Here is an 18,553-nt window from a genome sequence, read left to right as displayed (position 1 = left end):
GTGAGCAAGGGAGGGAATGGTGGAAGGGACTAATCCGAACACCTTCACTATATGCTCTCAGTCTGGGGGAAAAATGCTACAAACAAATCTTGAGCTGTTTTTAGTAGGTAAATCCAAATTGAGAAACATTCAAAAAAAACAAATGGCCTGTATTCTTCAAAAAATCTCAATAACATGAAAGATAAAGAAAAGCTACAAATTATTACTGGTTAAGGAGATTAAAGCGACATATAAACTAAATGTAATACATGATCTTGGACTGGATCCTTTCTTGCAGAGAAAAAAGTATCTTAAAGGATATTATTGGGACAGTTGACAAAAGTAAAATATAATAACTGCAGATTAAAGTATTGGAATACAAAAACTATACATTATACTTTTATTATAATAATGTTAAGCTTCCTAAATTTGACAACTGTACTAAGAGTTATTTAAAAGAATATTCTTATTCTTAGGAAATACACACTATTAATAAGGATCATGATATATGCCACCTTCTTTAAAAGTTAAAAAAGTAATATTAAATATATAACAAATATAAATAAGTAGAGAGGGGCGCCTGGGTGGCTCAGTCGTTAAGTGTCTGCCTTCGGCTCAGGTCATGATCCCAGGGTCTTGGGATCGAGCCCCGCATCGGGCTCCCTGCTCCGCGGGAAGCCTGCTTCTCCCTCTCCCACTCCTCCCCCTGCTTGTGTTCCCTTTCTCGCTGTCTCTCTCTCCGTCAAATAAATAAAAAAATCAAGTGTTTAAAAAAAAATAAAAAATAAAAAATAAAAAAATAAATAAGTAGAGAGAGAGGGAGAGGAAAGGAGAGAGGGAGAGAGACAGGGAAAATGCCTCAAAGGAGCTATAAAAAATTATAGTCTGGAGCAGCAATAGTAGAGTAACACTTACCCCACTCTAAGGTAAGTGGGTATGGTAGAAAACAGCCTCTAACTGAGAAGGCAGTAGAGGAAACAGTAACTCAGGGGATATTCAGGTTATCAGTTAAGACAAAGAAAAAACATTAAGAAGTCAGGGATATCCAGCAGTTTGCTGGTAACACAGGAAAAGTCTGGGTGGAAGAGAAAAGGCAGAGGATTGGGCTCGGAAATCTGCATTTCTAGAGCAGTTAGAAGATTAGTCTGAACCACAAAAAATGACTTGAGGGCAAAAGGGGAATTTTAAAGTAGGTAAGAATCGATACTGGTACATCCCAAGGTATTCATTTAGTTTTCGTCCCAGGGTTCCTAATGCTCAGCTCTGTGGTATCAGCATCTCTAGAGGCCCTCCACCAGGAAGCCTTTCCAACTCCACCCTGCCAGGGAGTTAGATATGCTTAGCTGGGGTCCTGTAACAGCCTACTGCCTATCTCTATCATTTAACCCACATTCAATACATAAGGTTGAATGAAGTAATGACTGATCATAACATGAGTAGAGTAGATATGAGAAGACAAACTGGAAATCAACTTAATAAAGGAGTGACACAGCAGAGTTTCATTTCTCAAAAAAAGTTTCTGAAGTATATAAAATAAGGTGTTGTCTTAAGATTCAAAGAATACATGAGGGAGGATTATTTCCAGCTGATTTTGGTAAAAGAAATATGCTTACTGTACAACAAGCTGCTGGCACACAGTTCCATTCTCTGTTATCAGTTCATTCAGTTTTAATTCAAGGTGAACTTTACCCTATAATGAGAAAAAAAATGGTCTATTTTACTGACAAAATATTAAAGGTAAGTACTTTTTCCAATGGTACCAGTAATATTTAGCTGTTCACTAACTAAATTTTAGTGATTCCTAGCACATGGCTTTGCCCACATTAAGTACTTGTTAAATGATGAATAACCAACAATGCAGATCTAGAACTCAGATGCTTATATCAGACATGGTACTCCAATCTAAGAATTTAATGCCCAGTTCAAAAAGTATTTATGAATCTCAATTACCATGGATAAAAAAAAAAAAAGATGGCACTTATGTTTTAGGAAATTTTGAAATGAAAGCAGATTATAAAATGTAGAATGTTTTTTCCAGAAAAGATAAACCATCAATAAGAACAGAGGCACTACCATTAAAGGTCAAGAGAAATCATACAATTCTAAAACAATAAAACTAAGTTAAAACTAGTAAGATTCAATTTGTCAACACTTTTCTGAAAATTAAAGATTTATGGAATATCTGCTATATTTTAGTAGGCACTGTAGGACTGGGTAGGAATCAAAAGATGTATAAGACACAATCACTGCTCATAAGAAGCTCATAGTCTAGTTGGAGAGACAATAAATAAAGATAACAATATATGATCCACAGCACTGATGAAAAAATGGGATACTGAAAATACTTTCTTCGATAACTTTTAATAAATGGATTGTTAAAAAATTCAGTATCATAAATTTAAAGCAAACTATAAACTTCTCATGAAACAGAAGTTTAGGAACAATATAATCTAGAGCTTGATATTTCCACCCTGCCACTGGCGATGAGCAATTCTAAACTGGTTATGAGCAATTCTAAAGTGGTTAAGATCAGTCCTGGATTACCTCCACCCAGCTGACAAAACAAATTCCCACAGTGGAGATTTCAGGGGTGTGATGTCTAGAGGCTGATGACATAAGTAATTTCATCAGAGGTAGGAAAGTTCATTATCAAGTCACTATTCCTCTTTGGAACAACCCTTTTCAGACATTCTTTCACAGGAATCTAACGTGAATCAGCTCCACTATTTTATGGGGGTTTGCTCTATAAGAATGAATCTCAGGGCGCCTGCGTGGCTCAGTTGGTTAAGCGACTGCCTTCAGCTCAGGTCATGATCCTGGAGTCCCGGGATCAAGTCCCACATCGGGCTCCCTGCTCAGCAGGGAGTCTGCTTCTCCCTCTGACCCTCTTCCCTCTCGCGCCCTCTCTCTCTCTCAAATAAATAAAATCTTTAAAAAAAATAAAAAATAAAAGAATGAATCTGAGGTCCACTAACTACAAAGCTCAGGGTTAGATGGATACTGAGTGAGGAGCAATAAACGTTGACTGATAGATCTCAACGCAAAAGTCTGCATGAGAAAGCTATGCTCTAAAGAAACAAAGGCCACAGTAGTAGCAAAATCGGCAGTAAGGTGGAATTGGAACTAAATTAAGCAAATTTTCCGCTAAAAATCCAGGCACAAATATTTATAAAATCATATAAAATTTATGAAATAGGTCTCTCATTAATCCTGCTTTAATATTCAATACCCCTACCATTTGAGAGTGACCCGGAAAAGGTCTATGATATGTAGTAATTTTTAATATTACTCAATTAGAGTTTTAAATCATCTTTGCTGTCAGGCCAGCATATGTGTGTCACTTGCCTAGTGAGTGGGCCTAGCTGACTGCATCAACATTTGCATCTCAAAGCAGTTTTACTATTTTAACATGTATGCATTTTATGGTAGAAATTGTAGGCTAACAGGGCATTCCCGTATCAAGCAAAGCCTAGAAATAAAAAAAAAGAATCTATTTAATGGGATTCTACCAGGAATCATTATCCCTGAGTCAGAGCCTACCTACTGTGTTCATTACTCCTACTGGCTGTTAAAAAGACCATTCCTTTGGTATTAGTCAACAATAACATAATTGCTATTTAACTTGGTCAAGAAAAGAGTGTAGACAGAACAGACACAAGACATTTATTATTAGGGTGGAACACTAAAATTAAAAAGCATTATTAATTAAATCAAGGAAATTATAATTTCTAAACTGTAAAACACTACCTCATTGTATACTTTAACATGGGAATATATACATGATACCTAGTAAAAGAAACAAGATAAAAATCAGGGTGTATAATATAATGTTAATTTGCAAAAATAAAATGTACTATATATATTACTATATAAATTTACTACAAGGTCATCTACTAAAATATTGATAGAAGTTACCTTTGGTTGGTAGGATTTCAGATTTTTTTGCTCATCTAGATTTTAAAATTTCTACCAATGTGTCCTGTTCTTTAGCAAAAAAAAAAAAAGTTTTAAAAATTATTTAAAGCTACTTCTTAGTGTTAGAAACCCAAATCTATGAACATTTTAGAAGAAATATTTAGTATTCCTTAATACATTGACACAAAAGTTTAATTTCATTTACATCTGTTATCATTTTATAGATTTGGATTGTAGTGATACAAGTTCGGTGTTTTTTGTTTTTCTGGGGTTTTTTTGTTTCTATTTTTTGGAGAGGACAGTTTTGAGTTCAGCAAAACATTTCCTAGTCTCCTCTGAGGCCAGGTGATACAGGCTAAGGACAGTCATAGGATACAATTCTGGCCAATGAGATCGAAGTAGATGTTGCTGGTGGGGCATCTGGAGAAGTTTGTTGAATGGGACTCCCTAACTTCAGCAGGGGCTTGAGAGGCTGAAGAAGTTAAACAAAGCAGTCTACAGTCTCATGATGCTGGGCATATAAAAACTGGAGTCCAGGGCCCCCCAAGGTAGAGTGCTGCTGGCATACAGGCAGGCTTTCTGTTGGAATCTCTGAAAGACTATGCCAAAAGAGTAAGGGTGAGCACAACACTGACCAGCCTTTACAAAGACCAGAAACCTAGCCTAAAATCAGCTGGATCCCTAACTACATTGAGGTGATCGCCTGTAGACAGTAAGTAAAGTAAATCTTCTCTGAAGGAAAAAAAACCTGTATCACCCATAGCTTCAAATTATCTCTAAAATATTTCATATTTTTCAATGTCTAGCATTCCATTAAAAATGATGAGGCACACCAGAAGACCATACACCAAAAAAATAAAAACCAATAAAAAGTAGGAGATGCAGATGTTGGAGTTAACTGACAGAGGTTAAAATAGCTGCTTACATTTTTTAAGGTAGACAACAAAATGAAAAAACCCAGCAAAAAATGTGATAAAGTATATCAAATGAAAAGTTTAGGATTAGGCAATAAAAAACCAAAATGAAGATGTATTTAACAGTGAATGAGCCACAGCCAAAACAAGAACTGCTGTAATGGGAGATAAATTAGTCAGAGGGAAATATCCACAATGAAGCACAGAGAGGGAGAGGGCATAAAGGGACATATGAAACATAGGAAAATGGTCTATTATTCATGTAATCGGAGTCCCAGAAGAAGAGACAGAAAAAATAGGGAAAGAGGAAAAAAAATGATAAATAATTGCCTGGAATTTTCCAAAACCAAAGACATCAAGGTAGAGATTTAGGAGCCCCCAGGAACACCCACAGGATAAACATAAAGAAAACCGTATGTAAGCAGAGCATAGTAAAACTGCTAAAAGCAGAAAATCAAAAGAAAATCCTAAAAGCAACTAGAGAAAAGAGACATTAGCCACAAAGAAGCAACTACAAGACTCTGACAAGAAACTATGCTTGACGATAAACATGCAATGTGATTTGGTCCACAACTGCTTTATTATCCAATCTCCTAAGGGAGGTTCAATGACAAAACAGTGTAATTTTCATATATGTCAGGAAATACTGGAAGATCAAATACCTGGCACTGTATTCTTTATGTTTTATTTAAAGTTAACCAAATTTTGGGGAGCTATTATTCTATATGCATTTTATAGCAATGATTACGTTAGGTTGATATATGCAATTATATCACATTAATTTGTACTAGACAGCATATTTAGGAACTTATACTACTCTGGGACTGTCTGAAGGTTTAATAATATGCTAGTTTTATTTTAAATACTTTTATAAAAGTTCCCATAGAAGAATCTGTGATTATTTTAATGGTACCATATAGAAGATACCATATGAATTTCTGCATACAGTTTGGGAAACTCAGGTGTATTTTAAGTATTTGGGCAAACCCCAATGCACACACTTTAAAATTTCTTCACTTTTTTTTTTTTTTTTAAGTTTTTAGTTTTTATCACAAAACACTGAATTGTAACAACCATTCCACATACAAGAACTCAGTATACTTCGACTGGTGAAAAGTTTTCTTCATATGAGGGGAAAAAAATCCCAACTTCCTGATTTCCAGATGTTTTCATATGTAGTAATTAACTATAAAACATTTTGGACACAACTGGCTATCAGATGAAAAATAAAATAAAGGTTTTACTTAATCTCTCTTATTTATGGACGGATCTGCTTCTTCTCTTTGAAGAAGTATTTATTACAATCTAGAATAGCTCCTTTCTTTGTTATTTCATGTTTACAAATTTACAAATGAAGTTTCTTCCTGCAACAATGAATTATACTTTTACATTCATTATGTTTTAATCAGGCGTGTTTAAAAAAACAGATGTATATATTAGGTATAATCACTGCATTTGTTACTTTTAACGCTTGTTTAAATAGGTAGGGCAGAGGCCATATTAAAAACAGTAACAACAACAACCATAAATCAATCAATAACTTATGACATGATCCAGAAATTCAAGATAAGCTTGTTGGTAAAGACTTATTAACTAAGTGATTACATCAGAAGACGTGATTGACAGCACATCTACATTTACTTCTTGTACAAGTTCTGTAAGACAAACAGCCTTAATTAATGAGAGTACCAACTTCTCCATAAAAGAGAAATGGTTTAATCAGTCTTATGTGGACGTATGCTCTTTATCTCAGCACCTAAGAACTAAAGAAAGGAAAAATATTTCAAGTTTGTTGTGAGTTCCAGCACTATATAGCTAACAGCATGGCTGCAGATCACTGAAGCCAAAAGAGCATGTACAGATAGAGGCACCAACACAGTCCAAATTAACTTCATTTGTGTGGCAAAGGGTAGTAGAAAGAATACCAAGTGAAGTAGGATGATAACCACAACCAGAAACTAAGGAAGAGAATGTTTCAAAAAGGAGTGGTCAACATTATGAAAAGCACTGAAAGATTATATAAGAGGAGGACTGAAAAATGTCCACCAGACTTATTGACACAATGTCATGGGTAACGTTAGTTGAGAGCCCTTTGTGCTCTCCCTCTAGCTCATTGTGGGGTATGAAGGCAGATCAGAGTGAGTTCAAAAGAGAATGTTTCAATCCACAGGGAGCAACTACAAAACAAAAACAAAAAAAAAACAGAAAAAAAGTGTAGAAAAATGCACTCATGAAATATTAATAATATCTTCAATGTTTGAAAAGAAAACTGAAAATGATTAATGTTATTAACAGCAATAATAAAGCAACTGGGAACCAATCCAAGGTAAGAGGTTTAGTGTTCTTTGCAATTTTCAACTGTTTTTAGTATAAAACGCATCTTACTACTATTGGGATCTTTTCAATTCAAGGCTAAATTACATTTCTGCATGTTACTTCCCTACAACTTCAGAACTGAAGGGAATCCCATACACTGAAGTTCTCATTTCAAAGATGAAGAGCCTCAGACAACAACAGGTTAGCAACTGTTTTGGGTACAAATGGCAATTAGTAGTAGAGCTAGGAAATCAAACAACTTCCCCTCTGAAGTAGAAATGCCAATCATTTCCTCTACCTAAACCCCTTAGGGATCATGCCTACCCAAAGCCCCAAAAGTGCCTGTTCTATGGTGACTTTATCCCCCCAGTCATACCAACTAGTATGCAGTAGACATCTGACCCTAGTTGGGCCAAATTCTCTAAACTGCGGCAGAGAACTAACTCAGATCTCAGAAAGTGAGGGGTTGTGTGGTCATGTAAACTCAAAGGCTGATGTGGGCATTTCTTTAGCTGTCAACAAGAGATTAAAGAGAAGCAGAAGTGAGACACATGTAATCTCATCAACGTACAAAAAGAATACAAGGGAATCTCATCATGATTTTTTTCCTTTCATTTTGCAAAGTGAACAGTATGAAAATGAGAGAGCAAGACAGAAAATATTAACCATTTACAAAATGAGAGGGAAAGGAAAAAACACTATTTAAGCAGTGAGCACTTAACACTCAATAAGCACAGTGAGCATATGAGTGGGAAGAAATGAATCAGTGGATCTCGGTTCCCAAGTGCCCCTTGCAGTATCTATGGCTGCACTGAGTGGAAGTCCACAGTTTAAAGACACAATATATATTTTTTTATTCACCATGGTCCCAAATGCAAGTCAACTATTTTATGTAGTGATCAAGTAGAAACAAACCACCCACCCAATATTTTAGTGTACTTTATGAGAAATTAAAAACTTTTCAAAAAAGATTTTGACTCTGTGAACTGTATCTAGTTTATTATTGTAAGAACCCGACCTCCACTTTAGGGACAACTCCTCAGTAAATGCCTGACAACTTCTAGCTCTCATTGGCCATACTGAAGTTCCTGTAATTATACTCCAAGAAGTTCCCTAGGAACTTTCAAATGCCCCTCCCTTTTTCTTTGAGCTAATTTGAATAGGCTTCTGTTCCTTATACTCACATGTTCCCTGCCTAGTAATCTGTTGAAGCCTTTTCGTGACCAAAACTACGAAGAGTGAAAAGCAGTAAAGTACCGTGGTTAGGAATTTTAGAATCAGACTAGAGATCTCTATTGGAACCAGGGCTCCATCACCTAATAGTTCTGATTTTGGAGATGTCATTTAACCTCTCTGAATCCATTTTCTATATCTGTAAAATGTGGGTAACGCTTCCTATACCTCATAATGCTTTTCTGAAGAATAAATGAAAAAATATATATTAAGTATGTAATACTGTGCTTGGTACATACTGTTTAATCACTAATAGCAATTATTAGGTGGAATTCCTACTGAACTCAATCCTTTTCATAGCTTTCTCCTACGGCTCCATCAACTGCTATTATTTCCGTGATATTTTTGTAAAATTTTATAAACTTTATGCAAGTGAACAAATTTATTAACAAAGTAGGATTTGTATGAATCATGGGCTTCTTCTACCTTTTCTAGGCTCACGACGTTAATTTAGTATTCCTAGATTAGTTCTGGGGCCAAACAACATTTCCAGTAGTACTATATTAACCTGAAAGGGGTTCTGTATCCCTCCCACCCACTAAAGCACTTTTCCTCCCAAAATATATTTTAAAGAATTAGATCTTACTAATTAAGTATCATTTAAGCAAAAGATCTATAAAGGTTAATAACTCATGGTCATGAAAATCACTTATAACAAGTAAAAAATGCTGACATTATCTCTTAACAATTGTTATTTCCAGAATTTTTGTTTCAGAGATGAGTTTTACATACACCACTAAATAAAAGCTTGTTATCCAATACTAATCTTTAATACCATCTCCAAGAATTACACAGAGTATTCTAGAAAGATTTCTACTTTTTGAGAGTTGGGGGCCTTAAATCCTTTAGCAAGTTAATATTTATGTTTTTATTGGAACTTCAATAAACTACATCTTAAAATAATCCTCAAATTTCATTTTACACTAAATTCTCAAAGCCATTTTTTATCTTGCTTTTTGTTAAAATAATTAAAAAGGAAAACTGATCCTTTAAAACTTTCCTATCTGTCTTTTGGCAAAGTTATATTATGGAAATGGAAAGGACCACAGAGCGACTGCTGGTAGACAGGTATTTTACATTTGTGTAGCAACTGACAGCTTTCACAACACTGTTAAAGACATTTCACTTAATTCTCGCAATCCTATGAGTCAACATGGCAACTTTTATTCCCATTTTATAGAAATAAAATTCAAGGTCAGTGAAGTAACCACATATGAAAATTAGCACCTAAATTTTCTGACTTCTCGTGTAAAAGCTTTTCCATTTCGTCACACTGCCTCTCACCTGGGTCGTACACGATAGTGGCTAAGTGGGATCTGAACGACAGTTATTGCCAAGTGGAAATGAGGTTGAGTGAATAAAATAAGAAAAATTTCAATTATATTTTGTACTTAAGGGGTTTTATATACAAATACTTAAGTTTTTGGGAATTTAATCAAAGAGAATGCTTCAGAGGTTATGAGGAAACAGAGACACTTTATTTGCAAATATCTGTGGGTGTATATGCAGCACTTTTTTCTTAAACTTCTGTTTGAGTCACAGTGGCAAATTATAACTTCTTTGAGAGAGGAAGAATTCTGCTTGCAGTATGTCCTCGGGTTTCACAATGGTTTCACAATCCTTACCATATTTTATAAATAAACAGAGCTACAAAAAAAGGATTCCCTTTAGATAGAAATAACATTTTCTAAGAGCAACTCAGACTTTTCAAAAACAAATAGAAAGCTAAGCTACTTGGGGCTAAACATACATTTTTACTCACATATAGATCTGTAAGACCTCTTATTTTGGAAAGAGGAAAGAAGAGCTTTAAAAAGAGTAATGACACCCTTTCAAATAAAAAGAAAGGTGAACAACAGGAAGAGGGTGGGTGTGGGAATGAAAAGGCTCTTTCAAGGTGGGCTCAAGCATGGTTTGAATGAATAACATTTTCCCAAGACTAGTTTATTAAGAGAGTAAACAGAGCATCCTGGTCAGAAGATGAAATCACAGACTTCAAGGATTCTCCTCAAAGTCAGAATAAAACATAACCTTTCTCTTAAAAATTTTTCCCATCTTAAAAAAAATTAATAATTTGACACTGTGACTTCAACAAAAGAACTAAAGCAGGAAATAGCCCCCTAATATAACCTCCCTAAACTCAGACACACACCCACAATGTGCATTATTCTTGAATTCATGTGGCAAGGCATTTCTTTCCAGCTATATACTACCCTAAAGCTCTATAATATTTGCTCCCAGAATTTAAAGTAATGTATGATAAGCACTGTCTACAGAAACAAGTACAGTTTGCTTTCCACTCGCTTTCTCTATGCTGACAGTCTCTCACATTATCTAAGCCTTAATATTTACCTGAACCTCCGAATTGGAATCGACAGGCTGTAGTGAAAACCAGGTTTCTTTGCCACTGTGGTTACACAAATCTTCTTTTTTGATGGCTACTTTTCCTATAGGAAAAAAAACAATATAAGGGAAACATTTTGTATCATCATTAGCACTGTAATGTATAATACCTTATAGAAAATATTTTAAATTGATTTGTACCTATTGATACTAAAAAATCCATTTTTATAAAGTATTTTTTTTTCCTCATTAAACTTTTGTTTTAATGGGTCTCAAAATTCTGTGACGGATTTTTGGTCAAGGTGTTTTCTTTTTCTTCTTTTTTTTTTTTTTAAGGTGTTTTCTGTATTCTAAAGAATGAAAAGTGCCTCATTTCCCCCTGCCCCTTGGCAGACCCTTTTCGGGGTCATTTTGAATCAGAGGATTAGATAAAAACTCAGCTGTATTTATATGCAACTGCATTTTTCAGTATTTATTCAGATTCATGTTTTCACCCAGAAGACATTCCACCATGTAAAAAGCGATGTACTACAATGATAATGCAAACTAATCCTCCCAATCAGTTAAAACTATGAATAAACTTGGGGGGCAGGGGGATGGGTTAGCCTGGTGATGGGTATTAAGGAGGGCACGTTCTGCGTGGAGCACTGGGTGTTATGCACAAACAATGAATCATGGAACACTACATCAAGAACTAATGATGTAATGTATGGTGATTAACATAACAATAAAAAATTTTAAAAAAACTATGAAAAAACTCTATGTTCTATCTAGGCAGACCCAACTCCATTTAATAAGAGTTCATAAGTTCCAATTAAAAGAAAAACAGTATCATATCACTAACAATACTGAAAACTGACTTGAAAATTTGGGAGATTAAAACAGCAATTTTAAAATCTGCTTTTATCAAAACATTATAAACACTGCTTATGCTGCTTCAATGAATACACACACACACACACACACACACACACACACACACAAAATCAGGGCAGTTCCCTAAAGAGTTTCTACCCCTAAGAGAAAGATACAGTACAATGAACAAAGTTGTATGAGAGGAAGAAACAGAAATGTTCTTATTATAATAAAGTATTTGCCATGTTGGTACAAAGCATTTCCTTCCTCAATTCAAGTTTTAAGAAGCAGACAGTTTTGCATATGACTGGCAATTTATTCCAAGAGTCTACACAAAAGCTTTAAGAAAAGATATATCCTAAAGTCAAAGCTTGCTTTCTTTTATCAAGTAAGAATTTTTACTTTAAGCGCCCTAATTATACTTCATGCCCTTTCTCTTCTGACCGATCTTGGTCTTTTAGTTCCACATTTGAAAACTTTAAGGAAACAGTAAAAAATTTCTGACAAGATATACCAATTTTTTGTGTATCAAGTGGAAAGGAAAGACAAGACAAGAAAACAAACCCAGAAAAACCTTTAAAATTTTATTTGGAATTAGGTAGTAGTGATGGTTGCACAAATCTGTGAATATATACAATGTGCGCATTGTATGTTAAAATAGTGAGTTTTATGGCATGTAAACTACACCTCAATAAAAAATTATTAAAAAAATTTAACCATATTAAAATTTTGATAAGCTTATCTTCCTTTTCATGAACTGGAACTGAAATTACAAACATTATCTGCATATGTGTAATTTTAAGGAAAATATTAAAATTCACAGCTACAAATATTTTCTTTAGAGGGGCAACTGTATTAATATACAACCCAAAAGAGAACTACTGAAAATTTATCAGCTATATCCAGTAACACATAAAGCTTAAAACATGTAAAATTTTAAAATTAATAAACGGGTCCTCACAATTAAGCACAAATCCTTCCAACTTTCTTTAAAATATCCTAATGTAAAGGCCAAAATCTTCTTGTAAGTATATGGAATTTATAATTCATTTAAATTTTGTTAAGGAACAGCACCAGGAAAATAATATATTTCAGACTTTTTTTGGTTAAATTTAAGATACAAAATGATGGGAAAACAGAAATTCTTCCAGTACCAAATACACAGACTAAAAGCCAAGTACAGGATTTAGGTACTAACTGTAACACCCAAATATTCTTTATACTGTTGAAGAAGTTTAGGTTAAGAGTCAAATCATACAAATTTGTTGATATATTTTACCTATAGATTTTATCAAATCCCTGGCAAATCAATACAATACCAGGAATGGCTTAGGATATGGAATTATGACGAAGTATTAAATATTGCATGTCACAAAGGATCATGATTATCATCATTCTTTCAAGTGGTTCCATTTACCATTGATTCCACTCCAGGTATAAACATTAAGGCAATGTATAACAGTTTGATACATATATATGCATACATGTACATACAGAAATAGATCTATATATCCCACAGCTGAAGGTCTTACATTTCAAGAACAACTCATTTCCCCCTTTAAGAATCTTGATATCTATGCGTCCTTTGTGTTCTCTCCCCAGAAAAATGCACAGATATCATCTGGCATATAATTTTAAAAGAGTTTACTCACCATCCAGAAACTCACTGGTAGATTCCTGGTTAAGACTCCTATTCTACAATTCCCAGGATTTTTAGATTGATACATAATTTATGAATATGTATGCAAATATACATATGTGTATATATGTTGATATTTACAAGTATCACCAAAGCAAGCCCCCAACTTAAAAACAGAGTTTTTTAAAAAGTTTATTTGGAAGTTTACTGGTTTGATCCATTTATTCTTTCAACAAATAGTCACAATGGCACTGTGCTTTAAATGCTGATGTAATTTCCAGACTCCCCTAACCAAAGTATATTTACCAGTAATGCTTCTGAAAACTAGAGGAAGAATCTACCTATTCCATTTATGGCTCACAACTCAGATCACTGGAAATATATCTCCTCTGTCACAGGTGCCTTTCCCAAAAGAGAACCCTTAGTTCATAGGTAAAAATTCCCAGAAGGCAAGTACCTTCTTCCTCCTATTTCCTGTCTCATGCATCCATGATACTCACTATCATGAAAGAGTTGAATGGTTCTTGTCTTCTCAGAGGGAAACCCTTCTCTGATTAGCTGCATAAATTCTGTGACTCTAATGGTCCCAAAGATAGTTTAGTGTTTACTATTTTGAACAAAGTCAACTCATTACCTTAGCGGTCACAAAATCAACCACCTCAAAACAAAACAAAACAAGAAACAAAAAAAAACAAAACACAACAAAGAGCAACAAAACCTCCCAGGAACAAACTATCCAACAATTTAAAGGTACTATTTCATTTCCCTACTGTCCTGACAAACTCACAGACATAAAGAGCTTAGACCAAACATAAATACATACACATACACATACCAGATGCTGTATTAGTTCCTTAAAATAAGGAGAGGAAACACCACAAGAAATGAAGGAACTGTGGGCACAGAAACCATCTCTGTTGGTCTCTAAGTAAAAAAAGTATTCTCAGCTTTCCAGCACCACTTCTAAGCAGCATTTTCTTGCCATCTATAAAAACTGGGTTATATTTGGGTCCCATTTTTAGACACAACCTATTCTTGGAAATTTCATCCTGATACAGATCACCAGTTAGCAAATCTTGACAGTCCTGTTCCTACATGGACACTAGTAGAAATGACTGAAAGACCAGATAAAAGCAGTGACAACTGTGACTGCCTATACAGGATGAAAAAGGACCAGAAGGGGCACCTGGGTGGCTCAGTTGGTTGAGCAACTGCCTTCGGCTCAGGTCATGATCCTTCAGTCCCGGATCGAGTCCCACATCGGGCTCCCTGCCGTCAGCGGGGAGTCTGCTTCTCCCTCTGACCCTCCCCTCTCTCATGCTCCCTCTCTCTATCTCATTCTCTCTCTCAAATAAATAAAATCTTTAAAAAAAAAAAAAAGAAAAAGGACCAGAAGACTAAATAAATTCTGGCAGATAGTCAACAACAGCAGTTCAGTCAACAGCAAAACTTTGATGCTGCCTTAGTACATAGAGTTTAGGTAGATATCTTTTGTTCTCTGTGGTAGCAGTCCAGTGTATCAATGGTCTCCAATAAGTCATACTTCCTTGATCTATACCATTGTGTGGTCCCCTCCACCACAGACTCTGGGTTTGACCACGTCACTTGCTTTTGCCAAATGGGACATCAGCAAATGTGATGCAAGTAGAATCTTTATTAATAAACACCTGTGCAGTAGGGTTTAGCCTCTTAAAACCCCAATATCATGTGGAAAGGAAGACCCAGATAATAGCCAGCACCAGCCATCAGACAGAGGAGTCAGTCCATTCAGTCCAGTCAATTTCCCAGATAACTGCACATCAGCAACCCCAGGTGAGACCTGCAGAAGAACCACCCAGTTGAGCTCAGCCCAAACTGACAATCCTCAGGATCATGGCCAAATATATGGTTAATGTATTAAGCCACCAAGTACTGGAATGGTTTGTTATGTAGTAATAGATAACTGATACAGACCCTATGCAAACGGATATAGAAGTGTAGTCTTAGGCAATTTTTAAACGGTAAGTTTGACTTCAGAGCTAAATGCCAGCAGAAATGACAAATCGAAGAGCTGGAAAATCCTTAAGGAATCTTAAACTCAGCCTTATTTCATAGATAAACCGGCCTAAGAAGGTAAAGTTATATGTTTAAGGTCACATGATAGAGTCATGAATGGAATTCAGGTCTCTGACATCCCAGTGTAATTCTCTTATACTGTAATGAACCGAGGGAAAAGAAAAAAAGTTGCCAAAGTCTACCAAGAACCACAGTTTCGTTGTGTCTCTCTCAAACTAAAATACCTAGAAAATACACATAAGAAGATAAAATATAGGGGCGCCTGGGTGGCTCAGTCATTAAGCGTCTGCCTTCGGCTCAGGTCATGATCCCGGCGTCCTGGGATTGAGCCCCGCAACAGGCTCCCTGCTCAGCGGGGAGCCTGCTTCTCCCTCTCCCTCTGCCTGCCTCTCCCCCTGCTTGTGCACTCTGTCTCAAATAAATAAATAAAAATCTTTTAAAAATTGCAGCTAGGTAAGTCTCCTGCCCTGGGGAGAATCCACATTTTTTTCGGCTTGGAAAAAAGAAATCTCTAGGACATAAGAACAGGAAAAAAATATGGGAAGGTAGACTACAGTGCTTGTGTTTCTGCTCTCGCTAACTCTCTCTTTGTGTAAAATAAATAAATAAAATCTTTAAAAAAAAGAAGATAAAATATGTTTTAATTTTCATATTCTGATTCTCACTGGAAATGGAAATACATTCCTAAACTTTTTCTCTTCTCTATTTCTTTCCTTTTAAGAGAAGACACTATACCTTAGAACAATATATCATACAGTAAAAGACTTTTAAAACCTTAATTTTGCAACTTCCTATCTTTTTATTGCATAGTCCCTAGGTCTCAAGTTTTTAACTGATCCATAACCGAGTTTTTTCACTAACTCCTGGCATATGAAAATGCCTAATATAAAATATTATGCCCAATATTGGTAACAGTTATTACTTCTAGGAAGGGGAGGGAGTCAGTAGTCAAAATTAATTAGGATTATCTGTAATACCGTAATTTAAAATTCTCCTTTTACAAAAAGAAAAAAATTCATATATTACTTACACAATTAAAAATAAAAAACAAACAAGCTCTTAAAACTGTATTTGACCAGTATACATTCTCAGATCTTCTTAAGTTTGAAAGATGGTTCTCTCAACTCTAGTTCAAATTTCATTTCTAGAAAGCACTATGGCACTGTTTATTCTACAACCTGGCAGCTAAGAGTTACAAAATAATTGACTGAACCCAATTTTCAATAGCTCAATTTTTTTTTAAAAAAAGCAACAACCCAATTTTATGAGTTAATGACAAAAGAAAATGTTAAACTACAAAAACATAAGCATTCATAAATGAAAACCATTTTTCAACTTTAAATTAGAGGGTACGTACAAATTGAGTTTACTTTGAGTTTCCCATATGTAAAAGGAAAAAAAAACTGCTACTAAATGTAGAAATTTTCTCTCTTAATAAAAATAAACTTATTTGTGGGGCACCTGGGTGGCTCAGTTGGTTAAGCGTCTGCCTTCGGCTCAGGTCATGATCCCAGGGTCCTGGGATCGAGTCCTGCATCGGGCTCCCTGCTCAGCAGGGAGTCTGCTTCTCCCTCTCCCTCTGCCTGCCGCTTCCCCTGCTTGTGCTATCTCCCTGTCAAATAAATAAAATATTTTTTAAAAAAATAAGCTTATTTGCAAACAAAAGTTCTCATACCAAATTATGCCTTTCTGATACCACTCCAAAAAAACGGATTTTTACTCAGAGGCACCTGTGTGGCTCAGTCAGTTAAGCATCTGCCTTCAGCTCAGGTCAGCAGGGAGTCTGCTTCTCTCTCTGCCTCTGCCCCTTTCCCCCCAACCTCCCTGCTTGTGCTCTCTCTCTCTCTCTCTCTCTCAAATAATAAATACAATCTTCAAAGAAAAAGAACTGATTCTTACTTTTTTTGCTTCAAGTATAACTGACTTACTTTAAAAACAAAAAGCAAAGCACAGGGGAACTTTCAGAAATCGTACAATAAACCTCAACAAAAGGCCTTTTCAGTAAGTACACTGTATGATGATTATAAAATTATGTGCAAACAATGAAAATTACGAAACATTTTCTTAAGAAGACATGATAATCAGAGACACACTCTCAAGGGCCGCTCGTAATCACCAAGAGCCTTTATCCAATCCTTATCCTGCTCTACCTCTCCCTAGTTGTGGACATTAAAAGATCTCCTGGCCTTCTGAGATATGAATCTCTCCTCTCTTCCTACCCTCCTGATAAACTTTATCAATCTTCACTGAAGCCTCATTTTCCTGGCATTTTCCTTATCTGCTCCCAGGACAATTTCATTCATTCCAGCAGAGGCATGAAGTACCACTTAATGCTAATGACTCAAATTCACCTCTCCTGCTCTTCTCTCTAAGCCTCAGATCTGTATTTCCAACAGTCAACCAACCACCAGTCCACCAAGATGTTCCCCAGGTAATACAAGTTTAACTTGTTTGAAATCAAAGTCATCCTCTCCTCTTCCCATCCCCCACTCAAAACTGAACGGTCCTGCAGTGTTCTTTATCTCAGTTAATGACAGCCACAGAAACAAGACTCTCTTTAACCCTTTCCTTTCTCACATCCCTTTATCCCCTTGAAGTCCCCAAATCCTACCTGCAGCTCCTCCAGTGAAGTACATTCCCTCATCTGCATTCCCACCCCTATTGTCCTTTGCTTCTCATCTGATAATAGCCTCCCTGACTCTAATTTCTCTAAAACATAAACTATAGATTACATATGTAAAGTGTGTGTATATATACTTTAAAAGAATATATACAGTTATATATAATCACATACATATACATTTTACATATGTTACCTATAGACACTGAGTTTGGACTTCGGAAGTACCACTGTCTGCCACAGAAAGTTGTTAAATCACGAAAGTATTTATGTATACATAGTTACATGTAATTTTTAAAAGGTTTCTCTTTCTTAAAAGGCTCAGCACTACTGTCTTAGGATAAAGTCCAAAATCCTTAGCACAGCCTTCAGAGTCCATCACAAATTGGCCCCAATTTATAGTCCCTGCTTCATTTCTACTGCCCTCTTCCTAAGTAATTTATATATTCCAACAGATACAGCACAAACATGATTTATTTTTTATCCCCTAATTCTGCTAATCCCTATTACCTGGAAATTTCTTCCTTTTCCTAAGTAGTCTGTTAATCCTCTACCAAACAAGATTACCTGTTCTCCCAAGTACTCTGTTCAGACCTCCAGCACAGATCCAATTATAACAAATTAGAATTAGAGTACAAGTGTGCCTCTTCCATAGCCTGGGAATAACACAAGTCTTACTCATCT

The 18,553-nt window shown here is 35.5% G+C and overlaps 1 protein-coding gene across 3 annotated transcripts in view; it reads right to left on the bottom strand.

The window, feature by feature from the left end:
- RASA2 (RAS p21 protein activator 2) overlaps nt 1-18,553 on the bottom strand; it is a 121,873-nt gene that overhangs the window by 71,295 nt on the left and 32,025 nt on the right. For all 3 annotated transcript variants that reach the window (XM_027583124.2, XM_027583123.2, XM_027583125.2), the window contains exons 4-5: nt 10,710-10,804; nt 1,593-1,669 (exon numbers count right to left, since the gene is read on the bottom strand). In XM_027583124.2, the coding sequence (XP_027438925.1) occupies nt 1,593-1,669; nt 10,710-10,804 (172 nt within the window). The remainder of the gene's footprint in view (nt 1-1,592; nt 1,670-10,709; nt 10,805-18,553) is intronic.

Source organism: Zalophus californianus, chromosome 1 (genome assembly GCF_009762305.2).
Source record: "Zalophus californianus isolate mZalCal1 chromosome 1, mZalCal1.pri.v2, whole genome shotgun sequence".
In the NCBI taxonomy this organism is placed as follows: Eukaryota; Metazoa; Chordata; class Mammalia; order Carnivora; family Otariidae; genus Zalophus; species Zalophus californianus.
Note: the sequence above shows the minus strand (reverse complement) of the source record. Positions and strands in the feature narration are given on the sequence as shown.